The following is a 16616-nucleotide window of genomic DNA, read 5'->3' as shown; positions in this document are numbered from 1 at the left end:
CTCCAGTCATTTGCCTTTACAACCGATTGCATGGACACTGATGGGCTCCCCCTATTTAATTCACCCCCAGCAGGTCCCCACAGGGCTTGCATCTCTTCCCCATCCCACATCAAGCACCACACATTTATCTTTTGAAGATATCCAGAGTTCTGTGTGATTTGGGCAGCCATATGGCAGGATTCCAGAAGTGGCCACCATTTTTCGAGCAGCCTTCTAGTCACTTGTTTGAGTTGGTAGTTTCTTGATTGGGATATTGTTTACCACTTGACAAACAACAGTAAACAACAATCAAGGAATCATCAAGAAGAAAACAACACGCCCACTTGCCCTTCCAGGCATGCCATTTATATATAAACCAAGAGCAACCCCACTCTTTTCTAGCATTGATAATGTCCTCTAGTTAGGTTATGAAATGTCTGCAAGGAAACAACCAAGCTCAGACAGCACCAAGCACGACACCCCCCCCAAATCTCCAGGACAAGAAAAGTGAGGATTTTTTTTTCTAAACACAAACTTGAAGCACCTAGTCCTAGTGCATATTAATTGTAGGTGAATGTAATACACTCATTTATAGATCGAGTTTCCTCTATTTTACTTCTCTCATTTTCCTACTTAGAAAATAAGCCCCCAAAGGAAGAGTTCTGTAATAATGGAAAAGTAAATGTTTGTTTCTGTATATAACTTGCTCCAATAAAAGAACTACAATACTGTTTCAATTTGTTCTTTTTAACATACCAGCATGTGCTTAAGACTTTAAAAGAAACTAATGAAATTATTAGGTTATAAGAGAACGCAAGAGAAACAAGCACTAAGCGTCAAGATTATGTTGACTCATAAAAGTAGAAAACTTTGAACTTCACTAACCTCTCCTTTATGTAATTGTCATACAATATTGTTAATATAGAGGAAAAATGAACGTAGGAATGTAGCAAATTTGTTTGTCACAGAGAAGGCATTTATTTACATATAATACTTTTATTTTCATATATTTCTATATATCCAGCTTCCAAGACTCAGGGTAGTTTACTATACAAAAATAACCAACAGATTCCATACAATCTTACAATCAACCTACATAAAAGTAACATTAAAAATATCTCCCTTTTTACAACCCTGTAGTCCAGTGGTGGCGAACCTATGGCACAGGTGCTAGAGGCGGCACTCGGAGCCCTCTGTGGGCACCCATGCCGTTGCCCCAGCCTTGCCTCCCCCCGTGACCCCCTCCAGCAGCCCCCCTGAAGGAGAGTCGCCCCTGAGCTTGGCCCACCCAAGCAGTGCAGCCAAGGACATGGCAGCCAGGCAGCATAGACAAGACTGCCCTCACACCCCTCGTGCACAGTTGATGCTGCAGGGTGCGGGCAGAGGGCGTGACTGCCATAGCACTGCTGGGTGATCTGCGGTGGGCCCTGGAGGCGGTGACTGGCCCTGTGGGCAGGCGGGGCAGGGGATGGGGTGGGGCAGCGCCAGTTTTTGGGCACTCTCTAAAAGGTTCGTCATCACTGCTGTAGTCCCTTAATTTGGGATAGAGTCAGGGCAACTGAATGGGGCTGAGCATTTACTGTCCAGATGCCCTTCCTGACGCTTTGCGGAGTTCACAGATTTCTTTGTCCCTACAAGATAAAAATCAGAGAAACACAATCTATGGCATTCTAAATGCACCCTTGCCTGTCTCATCCACATATTGTCTTTGTTCCAGCACTGAAATGGCTTGCTAACTTAGAATTTGTTTAGAAAAAATGGCTGTGCCCTTATATTTATTCCTTCCACACCCATCCTGAGGAAAGTTAAGCTGAGGGTGACCAGCCCAAAGTCACCAATGAAACTTCTGTGAGCGAAGTAGACCCAGAAGATGAGTGTCGCCATTTAAAGTCCAATAACCTTAACTAGCATACCATATTGGCTTTTTTTCTATGGAGTTTCTCAATCCAGGTCATGGTTGTCCCAAAGGTGCTTTTCCAAAAGGCAACTGAACTTGCTTTTTTTTTTTTCAGTTCTGAAGAAGAACTAAAGAAGCTTCTTGGATGAGAAGTGAAATGTTTTCAAGGAAAAAAAACTGGTTGCCTCTTGGAAAAGCACATTTGGAACATGCTGGCTTTCACAAATCCTCATAAGATAGCCCTCCAACCTTTGTGCAGGCTTACCTCTGAATTGGTCTAAGCTGAAGTATTATCCATTGACCAACAAGGCAATCTCTGAGAACACTAATTTGCCATAGAAAAATCTTGGGAAGCTCAGCCACCTCCTGGTTGTCCTGAGATGCCCTCTCTCATTTGGCCAAGGGGCTCTGCTTTGACTGCTGAAGATACCAAATCCTCACTCAGCTACCTGATTCCTGTTGCTCTAGGTCAGAGGTAGGGAACCTTGGCTCTTTTATGACTTGCGGACTTCAACTCCAAATTCCTGAGCCAGCATGGCTGCTCAGGAGTTCTGGGCACTGAAATCCACAAGTCATAAAAAAGCAAGGTTCCCTACCCATGCCCTAGGTCTTCCTCCTCTCCACAAAGCATGGCTTCTTTGCCCCCCCCCTGCCCCCATATGTCAGTTTAGAGCAGGGGTGTCAAACTCAATTTCGTTGAGGGCCGCATCAGCATTGCGGTTGCCCTCAGGGAGCCCGGTGGGTGTGGCCAGGGTGGGTGCAGCCTACTAGATGGGCATGGATTGAGTGGGTGTGGCCTACTGGGTGGGCATGGCCAGCTCTACATCGTTCATGTCAAGGGTGCCTGGGCTGGAGTGGGATAGATCTGAGGGTCTCTGGCAGAAGGGGGTGGGACCAGGGTAAGTGCCAAGGCATGGTCCACTGGAGGAGCCTCATTGTTCTTCTCAGGCCATGCGGGGGGAGGGGTGTTAATGAATGTGTTTCAACATAGATGGCACCACAAAATTGTACATTGGCTCCCAGCTGGCCTGGGCCAGGGGCAAGGCAGAGGGGGCTGTTCCCTCACTGTTTCTAGGATGGCTTCACGGGCCACATGAAACCACTTCACGGGCCACATCTGGCCCCCGGGCCTTGTGTTTGACATGTCTGGTTTAGAGCCATGATGACACAGTGGTTAGATTGCAATATTGCAGGCTAATTTTGCTGACTGCTGGCAGTTTGATTCTCACCGGCTCAAGGTTGGCTCAGCCTTCCATCCTTCCGATGTGGATAAAATAAGGACCCAGATTGTTAGGGACAATATGACAACTCTGCAAACTGCTTAAAGAGGGCTTTAAGGCACTGTGAAGCAGTATATAAGTCCAAGTGCTACTGCTATTTGTTGTTAATTGCGAAGTCATGTCCAACCCATCGCGACTGCATGGACAACATTCCTCCAGGTCTTCCTGTCCTCTACCATCTTCTGGAGTCCATTTATGCTCACGCCTACTGCTTCAGCGACTGCATCCAGCCACCACATTTTCTATCATCTCCTTCTTCTATTTCCCTCAATCTTTCCCAGCATTAGGCCCTTCTCCAGTGAGTCCTTCCTTCTCATTAGGTGGCCAAAGTATTTGAGTTTCAACTTCAGGATCTTTACGGATTACTGCCTAAATTTTGCAACAAGAAGCTCATGATCTGAGCCAGTCAGCTCCTGGTCTTGTTTTTACTGATTGTATAGAGCTTTTCCATCTTTGGCTGCAGGGCACATAGTCAATCTGATTTCTCTGTTGACCATCTGGTGATGTCCATGCATAGAGCTGTCTCTTGGGTTGTTGGAAAAGAATGCTATTTAGCTACTGCTATTTAGAAGCAAGCAAAAACAACGTGAAGGCCGCGATTTTCCCATGCGAATGTTCTCCTTTTCTGGAGGTGCGAAGGAAACCCTGACAACGCATTTGCACTATAAAGGATCTATCATTTCCTTTACAGGGTTACTTTGTTTTTACTCATTCATTGGTGCATTTATAAGCTGCCTTTTCTCTCAAAAGTTCAAAGCTAACTATGCGGGTGTATCCTCACTTCATTAATCGCAAAACAATCATTTTGGCAGAGGTTTGGTCTGAAAGACTCCAAGCCATCCGAGGACGTTCGTAGTCTCCAGGTACACCCCCCCCACACACAACTACATCGCACCGGCTCCCGCTTTTGGTCTCCAAATACCCAGAGCCGCTGCAGTCATGTTTTAGTTTCCCCCTAAAACTGAGCACGTTTGCTTGGCTTGAGGAGAAAGCTTTGCCACGTTTAGGGTTCTGTCGTTCAGCTCGCCTCCCAAACTGTAGTCCAGTTGAGGATTTGGAAGTCAGAAGAAAAAGCTTGCAAAGATATTCCTCGGCTCCCCTTCAACGGCCAGCGAGGCACTTCCACTCTCCCTCCGAAGCTATTTCGAGGAAAGTCAAAAGCGACGGAAAGTCTCCTCCCCGGAACCGGAGGCTGAGTCGAGACGAGAAACGGCCTATTGGCAGACGGGAGCCCGGAGGTGGAGCCGCCCTCTGCGGAGCCAACCTGCCGCTCCTTCACTCTGGGTACCCGGGAGGCCGTCGTAGCGCATGGAGGGCTGGGCTAGGAGCTCGCTATGGGGGGCAAGGCGGCTGTGGGCTCCCCACGCCCACATGACGCGAAGTCGGGTGGTCTATGGGCGCCTCCTGAATCTCCGGCCGTTATCGGGTGAGTCCAAGACTTTTGCTCGCCTCTGACCCGAGTGGCCCGGCCTCGACTGCCTGAGCTGCAATTGAGCAAACTGTGGGGAGATTTGGTTACTGGCCTTTAGGTCTCAAAAATTTTCTGAGTAGAATGAAAAAAAAAACCCTCTTTTTTTGGGCGGCCTTTCCCGAGTTTAGGCCACCCTTGGGGGATTGCAGGTGCCGATGTTTGTCTTGTCTAAAAGCATCAGGTGGGAAGGCTATCCGAGGTATAGAGTTAGGTGTTGGTCTGATTGTCTGCCTTTGGTATCAGTATCGAAATGTGGCTTGAAATAAACCTTCCTCCTGCCCCCCTCTTTAAAATCTAACATATTCTGCATCTTGCATTTTTGTCTGCTTCTTAGCCATTGTATTCCTAGGTAAAAGTTACTTAGATCCATTGGTATTTGCAAACCCTCTTCTTACGTCGTTGTATTGGTTAAAATAAGCATTTCCCAATTACTTCCGACCTTGAAATATAACAATGATAATGATATACAGAATGTGGGATTTCCCAAAATGTGAACAATTTTATTTTTTAGTTGCAGTCGTAGACAGGCAAAAATAATGAAACTGTCATACAAAATTAAATTCTTACGTGCCAGTGATGGTAACACAAAAAGAATGGAGACCTATTATTACATTTCCAAATGAAGAAAAAGGTCCTTACTTGTAAATATGGTCAGTCAGTCAAAATAATTCAGAAGAGTATTTGGACTGGCTGACCATGTTTACCAGGTAAGAATTTAATCCAAATGCTGCCTGCCTTTTAGACCTCATATAATCCTGTAATTAATGTCTTCTGTCAAAGCTAAATCTTAAGAGCAGGGAGCTATTTATCCTGCTCAGTCAGTGGTAGAGATACATAATAAATGAAATAGATTAAGAGAGATAAACACATTTGCCTTTACACTTTGGATATGTCTTTTCACATCATTAATCTGTACATCACTAGTTGATTAATTTTGTACATATACCTACATACTTATATGTATATAATACATTTGTAAATAAATACATAATTTTAATATTAGAAATGACGGTGAGTGAGGTGGAACTTGACCAAGAATACTACCCACTGTAGAAACAAACATGTATTTATGACATTAGATGTAATGTTAGATTTCTTAATAATTTTTGTTTTATTTTTGTTTAAAAATGCATTTAAAATATAAACTGAAAATAAAATTGGAATTCATGTAAAGCAATGCCTTCGTAGCACACATATTTAAATCAAGAGTTCCTGAATCCAGTATTCTAAAAATGGAATTCCATTCATTCTCCTGTCCCCTCTCTCTATATCCTGTAAACATCTCAGCAGATTTCAGAAATGAATGGGAAATTGGGGAAATGAGGAAGCTGGTTTGCTAATGGATTTTAGTTAACCAATATATATTATTGGAATTAGTCTGTGGTCACAAACAAATTTATTATGGCTTTGGCAAATGTGCCCTTAAAAAAATATGTTTCTTACAATCGCTCTTTGGAAGACCTGTAAGTTAAAAGTATTGCTTTTTATCAGGGAATCACAAAAGTCAACTTCATCGGATATTTCAAGAATCGTTTTGTATTAAAGTACAGTCAAATTATGGTGAACTTGTAAATTTGACTAAAGTGAGAAACAAAATGTAAGTATAGTATTTTGATTTACTGGTAATTATTCATAATTATATTCATGGAAAATGTACTTCATAATAAATTATCATTTGTAAGAACATTCTAATAAGAATGGCAATTCAAGTTCTTTTTTATATAATGTTCATAAGTGGGAAATTATAATGCACTAAACTAATGCCCTCTGGATGCATTGGGATTTCCAGTTTTTGTCACCATGATGTAAAAAAAGATGCTGAAACTCTAGAAAGAGTGCAAAGATGCTCAAGGGACTAGAGGCTAAAACTTATAAAGAACGGTTGCAGGAATTGGGTATGCCTAGTTTAATGAAAAGAAGGACGAGAGGGGACACGATAGCAGTGTTCCAATATCTTAGGGGCTGCCACAAAGAAGGGGGGGCAACTTATTCTCCAAAGCACCTGAAGGCAGGATAAGAAGCAATGGATGGAAACTAATTAAGGAGAGAAACAACCTAGAACTAAGGAGAAATTTCCTGACAGTTAGAACAATCAGTGGAACAACTTGTCACCAGAAGTTGTGGGTGTTCCATCAGTGGAGATTTTTAAGAAGAGATTGGACAACCATTTATCTGAAATGGTATAGGGTTTCCTGCTTGAGCAGGGGGTTGGACTAGATCAGGGGTGTCAAACTTGCAATGTCACATGACGTGTCATGACAATATCATTACTTTTTTGCCATTGCTGGCATTGAGGTAGGCACGGTTTTGTTATGATGCATCCGGCCCGCAGGCCGGCAGTTTGATACCCCTGGACTAGATAGAAGACCTCCAAGGTCCCTCTTGTTATTCTGTTAACTTGAAGTCTCACATCTTCCAACAAACTAAGCATCACAGTAGATAAAGATTACCTCCCCTGCATATGGATTGCATATAGCATATGGATTCAAAGTTCCAACATCTGGAATGTGTCATAATTATATATTACATAATATGTTACATACTTGTTATAATCATGTATAACATAATGTTATAGATATTATGAGCAGGACTTTAAAAAGTGTTTTGCTGGGCCTAACCAAAGTACCATCTAACCCAACAGAAGTTGGGCAGATGCTTTTTTGATGTTCAAAAACAGAACATGAAAGTCCTCAGTTGTGCCCACTGGTATTCAAACTCATATAAATCATTTTTTGAATATAGAGTTTCCATTATCTAACTTTAAGATTTAATTCTAGTTCATTTGCATCCTTTAAATTATTTAAGATAATGTATGTCACCACCTATTTTAACACTACACGTATTAATTATTATAGAGTGCCTGAAATATTTCCTTTTGTCAAGTCAGTGGAACTGTAGTTCCAAAATGCTATTTGAAAGAGAAGCTTATCTTTTGCTGTTTCCTTTCTCTCATTCATATTTTTTTATGTATTAGTGTTCTGTTATCCTAAAATAAAAGCCCCAGATGCCTCAGCATTTTCTCAGACATTACTTCCATGGATGCAACTGAACATTGGTTTCGGCTGCAATCTGAATTTATCTACTTCTATTTTTTGATAAGAATGAAACTAAATATTGAAAATTGTATACTGTATTGGTTTGACAAATCCATGTTTTCTGCAAACAAAGTTACTTGTTGCATTTTTCAGTCATTTTTGCTAATTGTGTTTGACCTGACGAAACTTTTGTTTAGAACATTTACAGATCAGCCATACAGCACTTGGCAAACAGTAGATCCAGAAGAACTTAGAAGATTCCAACGGCTGGCACACAAATGGTGGGATGAGGATGGAGACTATGCAGCCCTACATTCTATGAATGATATCAGAGTGCCTTTTATTAGGTAAATTTTTAAAATACATTAACATTTTCAAGCTTTTGCTAGGAATTTGAAATTAGTAAGCATTATCCACTTTTGAAATTGAATCATAGCCTTAGTTAGTACTGTTTAGTTAAACCTTGTGTGGATCCAAAACTGTAAAGTACAGTGCATATAAAAATTTACACACTCCTGTTAAAATGCCAGGTTTTTGAGATGTGAAAAAAATCGAGCCAAAATAAATCACTTCAGAAGTTTTTTTTCACCTTTAATATAAGTTGTACAATTTAACTGAAAAACAAACTGAAATTTTGTAGGGGAAAAAATAAAAATAAAACTCTTACAATTATGTGGTTGCATAAATGTACACACCCTTAAACCAATACTCTGTTGAAGCACCTTTTGATTTTTTGACAGCATTCAGTCTACCAGCATGGCACATCTTGCCTTGAGAATCTTTGCCCATTCTTCCTTGCACAAGTGCTCCAAATCTATCAGATTGTGAAAGCATTTCCTGCGCACAGCCCTTTTCAGGTCACCCCATAAATTTTCAACTGGATTCAAGTCTGAACTGGGCCATTCCAAAAGTTTGATCCTCTGGTGAAGACATTCCTTTTTTGTTCGTTTGGAGGTGTGCTTTGGGTACTTACGTTGAAAGGTGAAATTCTTCTTCCTCTTCAAGAAGACCTTTTAGCAGAGGTCTGTAGGTTTTGTGCCAAAATTGAATGATTGGAACTATTCCTAATTCCCTCCACTTTAACTAAAACCCCAGTTCCAGCTGACGAAAAGCAGCCCTGAAGCATAATGCTGCCACCATCATGCTTCACTGTGGGTATGGTGTACCTTTGGTGATGCACAGTGTTCTTTTTGCACCAAACATACTTTTTGGAATTATGCCCAAAAGATCTCATCAGACCAGAACACATTTTCCCACATGCTTTTGTGAGATTTGATGTAGGTTTTTGCACAATGTATCTGGGCTTGGATGTTTTTCTTTATAAGAAAAGATTTCCATCTTGCACCCTACCCCACAGCCCATACATACAAAGAATATGTTGTCCCATGTAGTACACAATCAGTATTTGCTAGAAATTCCTGCAGCTCCTTTAATGTTGCTGTAGATCTTTTGGCAGCCCCTGGGAAGAGTTTTTCATCAATTTTTAGAGGGACACCCAGTTCTTGGTAATGTTGCTATTGTGTCATATTTTCTCCACTTGTTGATGTCTGTCTTCACTGTGTTCTGTGGTATATCCAATGCTTTGGAAAGCTTTTTGTAACCTTCTTCTGACTGATACCTTCCAACAATGAGATTGCATTGATACTTTCTAAGCTCTTTGCAGACCAGGCCTTTTGCTGTAAGAGTAAATGTCAGACAAATCCTACTAGAACAACTGAACTTTATATGGGCTTGATCAGAGTCACTTTAACTGATGGCAGTTGTATACCGACTACTATTTAACTTCAGTTTGAATGTGATTGGTTAATTCTGAATGCAGCCACATCCCTACTTATAAGAGGATGTGCACACATATGCAACCATGTTATTGTATGTTTTTATTTTTTCCCTGAAAAGATTTAAGTTTGTTTTAAATGAATTGTACAGCCTGTATGTTATATGAAAGGTAGAAAAAAATTCTGAAGTGATTTACCTTGTTCTGATTTTTTTTTACATCTTAAAAACCTGGATATGTTGACTTTATATCTAGTGTATAATTAATGGTAAATTAAACAGAATTACACTTCTCTCTGTATTTCTAGTGAGAAGTCAGTCTCTGAATGTTACCATCACCATTTGCAAGTCAGTGACAATATTAATTAAGGAATATTTTGATCAGTTACAGCTATATTTTTGAGTAAATGTTGCTTCTGGAGGTGTGTGGTTTTCAACATATACTGTTACAATAGATATTGTAACAGTGTATGTTGAAAACAAAGTTGTTGATAATAAATTGATTTTTCTCTTTATGACACTTTAAAAGAATAAAATGTTGCAGTTGTGGTAACATGCACGAGTATTATTTGTTTTAATTAAATCATACTTGTTTTCTATTTTGTATAAGAGATACTATATTGAATCTGAGAAATGACCATCAGCCAGGAAGCCCACTCTTTAACATGAAGATCCTAGATGTTGGCTGTGGTGGTGGACTACTAACTGAGGTAGCAATTGCACATTTAATGATGATGAATGTCCTTCTCTTCTGCCTTTAATTAATAGGAAATGCCAAGCTTTTAAATATTTTTTTTTAATTTCTTTAAAAACTCTGTTCAGCTAACGTTAACTCTCCTTGAAACCCCAAAGACATTTGCTTTCAGCATCATGGGAATTGCTGTCACATTTTACTCAGATTAGGGTTACCCACATTTTACCCAGATATTGAGACTCTAGAAAGAGTACAGAGAAGAGCAACAAAGATGATTAGGGGATTGGAGACTAAAACATATAAGGAACAGTTGCTGGAACTGGGTATGTCTAGTTAAATGAAGAGAAGGATGAGGGGGACATGATAGCAGTGTTCCAATATCTCAGGGGCTGCCACAAAGAAGAGGGAGTCAAGCTATTCTCCAAGGTGCCTGAAGGCAGGACAAGAAGCAACGGATGGAAACTGATCAAGGAGAGAAGCAACCTAGAACTAAGGAGAAACTTCCTGACAGTTAGAACAATTAACAAGTGGAACAACCTGCCTCCAGAAGCGGTGAATGCTCCAACACTGGAAGTTTTTAAGAAGAGATTGTCCGAAATGGTATAGGGTTACCTGCCTGAGCAGGGGGTTGGACTAGATGATCTCCATGGTACCTTCCAACTTTATTATTATTATTATTATTATAGGTAGCTAGTAAGAAACAGGCTACATGTTTTATATTGCCATTTAGGGCAGGAAACCTGATCTATACCAGCCGGCAAAAAACTTCATCAGGGGGCGGGATAGCTGGTTTCCCCATTGCTGATTAAAGAGAGAACTCCACCATCTGCAGTGGGTTATTAAGATAGAAAGAAACTAAGGCAAATGTAAGGGGACTGAATATGTCTCTGCTTGTGAAGATGTGCGGGCGTTAGAATGACTTTATATACATGTGTGATTCCTAACTCAGAAATTGTGTATCTCTTGGCAATAAAATGTTTTCCAAACACTACAGCATGAAATATAGGCTTTAAATCCTTCTGCTTTATTGAAATTTCCACCACATTTGCCATTACTCCATTTGAGTGATTTTAAATTGCAGTTTTGAGCAAATGGCACGTTTCCCCCCCCCAAACCTTTAAAAATGATATTAGTATACTTAAACAACATAATTTCACTTTCACTTTAATTATATTTGTCTCATTTAATCAATTACAAAATAAGAGGCAGAATTAGTCTAAGGCAAAAGAAAAGGTAACTGTTAACAGGTCTAAGAAACATTTTTGGGTAGCCAATATTTTAGGATACCCAACTTCAAGATAATCAACTGAAAAATTCCATAATGAAATGTTAGGATTCATGTTTTATTATTGCAATATTTATTTTTAGAGGGCAAGGAAGCATTAGCATTAAGCTTAAATAACTTTAGTTATATTTGTAGGTGATATGAAGTCTTTTTCATAGTTTAATATAGGAGAAAATGACATATTTATGATATTAGCCCCTAGCTAGACTGGGAGCTTCAGTTACTGGAATTGATCCTTTGGAAGACAGCATCCGGACAGCGGAACTGCATAAATCATTTGATCCAGCCCTTACCAAAAGGATTCAGTACAGAGCCTGTGCACTAGAAGATATTGTGGAGGAGGGATCAGAACAATTTGACATAGTTGTTGCTTCTGAAGTGGTAGAACATGTGGCTGACGTTGAAAAGTTCATCAAATGCTTTGGTGAAGTATTAAAAGTAAGTTTAAAAAATGATAAAGTAGATCTCAGTGCTATTTTTTTTTTACTATAAAGATCGGTTCTTTTTGCATTTATGTGTCTTTTTACTTTAGTCGCTCATTGCTCCAAAATTATAAAATTTTGTTCATAATATATTCTGATTATCTAGACTGAACGCAGTCAGAATCTTCATATTATTCCCTTTCCATTCCGAAAATATTGATCTAGGCAATCTAAATGGTGAATAAATATGAATTTTATTCATTTATTTTATTTTGTACGTTACTCAATTTTTCCCTAGGGATTTGGGCAAATAGCATTAATTTTTTTCAGCTACATAACTTTTTTTTCAGTAGAGTCCTTTTATCCATATATAGATGTAATTGACTTAAACTTTTTACATTAACTTTTTAAACTAAATGTTGTAATTATATTCTTTATATGCTTTTTTATTATTAGTTGTATAAATAACCAAGTTGCAAATTGTCCTTTGTTTTATATTAGCCTGAAGGTTCCCTCTTTATCACTACACTGAACAAAACTCAGCTCTCCTATATTTTTGGCATTGTCATTGCTGAGAAATTACTGGGTATTGTTCCAGTAGGCACTCATGACTGGGACAAATTCATATCACCTGAAGAGTTAGAGCGTCTTCTGGAATCAAGTGAGTATTAAATCTCAAGGAGGCAAGCAATCATATAGCATCCTTTAAATACTAATTGACTTTGAGTTCTCTGTAAGAAAGAAGTTGCACAAAGAAAACACTTTGGTCAGATGATTTTGAAAAATGAAAAGTTAGTACTCTAATAGTGCATCTTTGCTCAACCTGGTCTCTTCCAGCTGAGCCAATTCATTGTTGGCACTATTGGTTGAGAATTCAGGAGTTCAAGTCATGGCACATCTGGAGAATTCCAAGTTGAAGGAGAGTGTGACAGCAATTTGGTGCCTTCCAGATAAGTTGCAACTTTTATCATTACTGATTCATAGGATATTTATATAAATCTGATTATTTTAGGGAGGAGATACAAAAATACTCCTTGGGCATGATCTTGCTTTTCTAAGGCATATTTTATTCCATATTAACATTCTCTGATTAAATAGTTGCAATTTTAACATCAGCTCCCCTACTACCACTGCTGCTATGTTTTGCATATATTTCCCTTGTGTGTGTGCTTGTGCTTTCATACTCCCTTCCTCTCCAATTTCTTCATTCTCCAGTGGGATGAGGGGAGAATAAAAGAAGTCAGCATGCAAGAGATTGCATTCCGAAACTGCTTGGGTTCCTGCACCTCCAATCCCAAAGTGGAGAGATTGGAAAAGAAACAGAGCAAACAGCACACAACAAAGTAAACAGAGTAAACAGCACACAATGGAGAATACACTGGACTGTTTGCATAGTGTACTTGGGACTCCTGGCACCAGCACATTGCTTTCAATGTGTTTTTCCCCACTGTCTGTTTACTTTCCCTTTCGCCAATGCCTATAAATGCAAACATGTGCTGCCTCCCTGCTCTACCCCAGTGCCAGGGTGAACATTCCAAAGGAGAGGGAGTGGGTTTGGAAGCAGACAAAAGCCAGACGTGTAACACTGATTAGTCTTCTCAGTTTCAAGCTGGCTATCATGGCAGGCCCAAGTGAGCTTTCCAAAGGGTGGAGGAAGTGAGAAAAGGAAAGCACAGTCATGGTCACACAGTTTCCCACTTAGTGACCTCTTCACTTAAAAGAGTAGCTGGTCCCAATTGTAGTCGGTAAAAGAGGACTACCTACAGTAATTTCACAATTGTGTCAGAATTATATTGCAAGAGCTTGGAGGCATTCAGTGTAAATGATAGCTTTTTTTTTTAAAAAATGTCCTCAATCTGTTTCCTTTCTTTTCCTTACCTGCAGATGGTTTTTCAGTTAAGGTGGTCAAAGGCATGTTATACAACCCCATTTTTGGATCCTGGAGCTGGACTGGAAACACTAGCATTAACTATGCACTCCATGCAATTAAATCAAGCATACAAGAACAACAGGATCTAAAGGAAGCCTCCACAGAGCATCAACAAACAGAAGCTAACATCAGAACTGCTAGCTAAGACAAAGTGTATAGTTGCTGCGGAAGCACGGAAGAAGATGTGATAAATAGCTGTAATAAATAAGAAAGGGGCAAGCAATCTTGTTTTTAAAATGTTAGCTAAAATATTTGCTGCCATCTCAGCATACATGCTAGAGGAATTATTGTTCATAGTATCAGATATTTGTGGGTAAACATTCTTTGCAAGTGGCTGGAAGTCTGAAATAATTGTCAGAATGATTGTTTTTAAGACTTTAGAATTATTGGTTTTTATTGCCATTTATAAAATCATTACATTCAACAAGTGGTCTATTTTTAAATGTAAAATCATATACATCACTTTGCTTATTTTTTTTCAGGGTTAACTTTGAGCATGATGTTACAGCTCTAAAGAGAGTGAGGCCAAATTCTATGTAAAGACCAATTTTTGAGCCTAGAATTTGTAAGTGGAAGTTCCAAATTACCCACTTATTCAGATGACATAGGGCCACCAAATCAAATTCAAAAATTCAAATCACCAGCAGAGGGCAGAAAAGTGATGCAGAAAAATTAACTCTTTGCTGCCTTCTAGTGGCTATCTGGAATTTGAAGCCCAAAACTGGTAATTCTAATTGCCAAGCCTCACCTGCCTTTTATATCACCCCCCCCAATTCTTTTAATTAAAAAAGAGGGACATTGAAATGTTGCAGACTGCATCTTGCCCCGTCATCATCTTTATTTCTAAAAATGCTGTGGGAACCAAACAGGTTTCATGCACTTACTTAGGAATAAAAATAATGGGCAACTGTAAACATTTGCTTAGAAAAAAAAGAATTGAATTAAACAGCGGTAGTAGGGAATCTCCTTTGTGTGTGGGGAGATAAATAGGTGGCCTTCTAATTAGGTGCTTTGTTGCTAAGTTCATATGTATATATGTATGGAATTGTGGATAAAGCTCACATGTCAGTTGCAGAAGTGTCCATGACAAGTTGTTGAGGTGTAAAATGTATGTGCTGCCCAGAACTCATTAGAGACAAATTGTAGCTAGCTGCTACAATGGCTTTTAAATAGGTTTTATTAAATAAATCAAAGTTGAATTCACATACCATGCTAAGACAAAATACAAAGATAACATGGCTTAGTGTGATGTATGAATCTGATTCTGTTACAGCTTTGGTTCATGACATTAATGCACATAGAGATCCTAAATACTTTCCTTGATGTAGAAAAGCAGAACAAGGGAATGGGATGCATTGTGTGAATTGTCTATTGGGAATGTAAATCCTTCCTCTTTTATCGGGCTTTCTTCCCTTCACAGAGATTTTCTACTGAAAATGTTAGGAAATAACCTTCACCTTTCTATATCTGTTTCAGGATCTATTTGCTTTATGGTGGAAGGTAGTATTGGAGTATTAAATGAGGAAATTTGGGGTAGTAGGAGGGGAGAACATGATCATAACTGGTAGGAGATGATCAGTGCTTGCTTCTTTGAATGTTTAGTTACTTTACTCTATGGGCAGAAGAAAACTGACACCAGTAAATGGATCAGGAGGATTGAGGAGGCAGCCGGTGGCAGCGCGAAGCAGCGGACCGGTGAGGCAGCTGGGGGCAGCGCCGAGGAGGCGGTTGGAGGCAGTGTGAAGCAGCGGACTAGTGAGGCGGCTGGTGGCATGGACTGGGAGGGCTGCAGGCGGCAACGAGGCAACACGACAGAGACAGCGGAACAGCGGAGGAGAACCTGGCTGAACGTCGAAGATGGAGCAACGGCTAAAGGCAACTGAGGGCAACTAGAAAGACCGGATGAACACAGAAGGGCAGTCAAAAAAAGCAAGGCAGAGAGGTAAGAGATAAATAAGGAACAAATTAAGAAAAGGACAGATAAGGATGAATTTTTAGGCAGAGAGCAGAAAGCTAAAAGCAAAACCCTTGTGGAGAAAGCAGCCCTTCCCTTCGTTAAATAGCCCTATTCTAATATTAACGTTTAACCTCAATACAAACTGCATTTTTTTCTCTTAAAACCAAGGGGCATACTACCACATACTTTTATCGATACCAGAATAATAAGGCACAAAAACAAGCACAAACAGGCAAACAAAAAGATAGAAAAAATAGGCATAATTACCTAGAACAGAGAAGCTAGAAACAAAGCTAACAGCAAAGCACATCCACCAACCAAAAAGAGGGATTTTCAAACAAGAAGCTCATGGAACAGGTGACTGATACTATTGTGGTACGCAATACATGTTCCATGTATGTGCTTATGCCCAAAGAACACCCAAACTATACATGCATTAGATATAAATTATGTGAACTACTACAGGAAAAAGGAACTTAGAGGCAGCTCTAGCCATACCCCAACGTACAAAAGAAAGCTCCACCCAAACTGAACCAAATAATGAACAAATAACTCCCAGTGGATTTGACCCTATTGATAAACCCTTGGAGGAAGACAAATGGAGGTATGTCACACACAGAAGAAAACACAATACTCAAAGAAATAAGCAGCATACAACTAACAAACCCCTTCTGCCCAATCCAACCCAACCAGAAGCAGCCCCATTAAAATTGAGTGATCAATTTTTCCCCTTACATGGAAACATGCAGACCCACAACCTCCCCCTCAAAGAAAACATGCAGACACCTAGCAAAGAAACAACTTCAAATATCCCTAAAAAAGTCACATCAACAAACACACCTGAGATAAACAGAAAAGCACTCCAAACTGCAGCCTCCCAAAAAGAAAGGAGA

The 16616-nt window shown here is 39.8% G+C and overlaps 1 protein-coding gene across 1 annotated transcript; it reads left to right on the top strand.

Moving 5' to 3' along the window:
- Positions 1-4386: 4386 nt before the first annotated feature.
- Positions 4387-14190, top strand: COQ3 (coenzyme Q3, methyltransferase). The gene is made up of 7 exons (XM_039356078.1): positions 4387-4582; positions 6119-6224; positions 7860-8009; positions 10046-10145; positions 11610-11852; positions 12338-12497; positions 13721-14190. Exons 1-7 carry the CDS (start codon positions 4465-4467, stop codon positions 13909-13911), a joined length of 1068 nt encoding a protein of 355 aa, XP_039212012.1. The 5' UTR covers positions 4387-4464; the 3' UTR covers positions 13912-14190.
- The last annotated feature ends 2426 nt before the right edge of the window (positions 14191-16616 follow it).

The sequence above is a fragment of the Crotalus tigris genome, unplaced genomic scaffold (assembly GCF_016545835.1).
Source record: "Crotalus tigris isolate CLP2741 ecotype Arizona unplaced genomic scaffold, ASM1654583v1 scf7180000018784.18638703518:1950463, whole genome shotgun sequence".
NCBI lineage: Eukaryota > Metazoa > Chordata > Lepidosauria > Squamata > Viperidae > Crotalus > Crotalus tigris.
The sequence above is the reverse complement of the archived record's forward strand: the minus strand, read 5'-3'. Positions and strand labels throughout refer to the sequence as shown.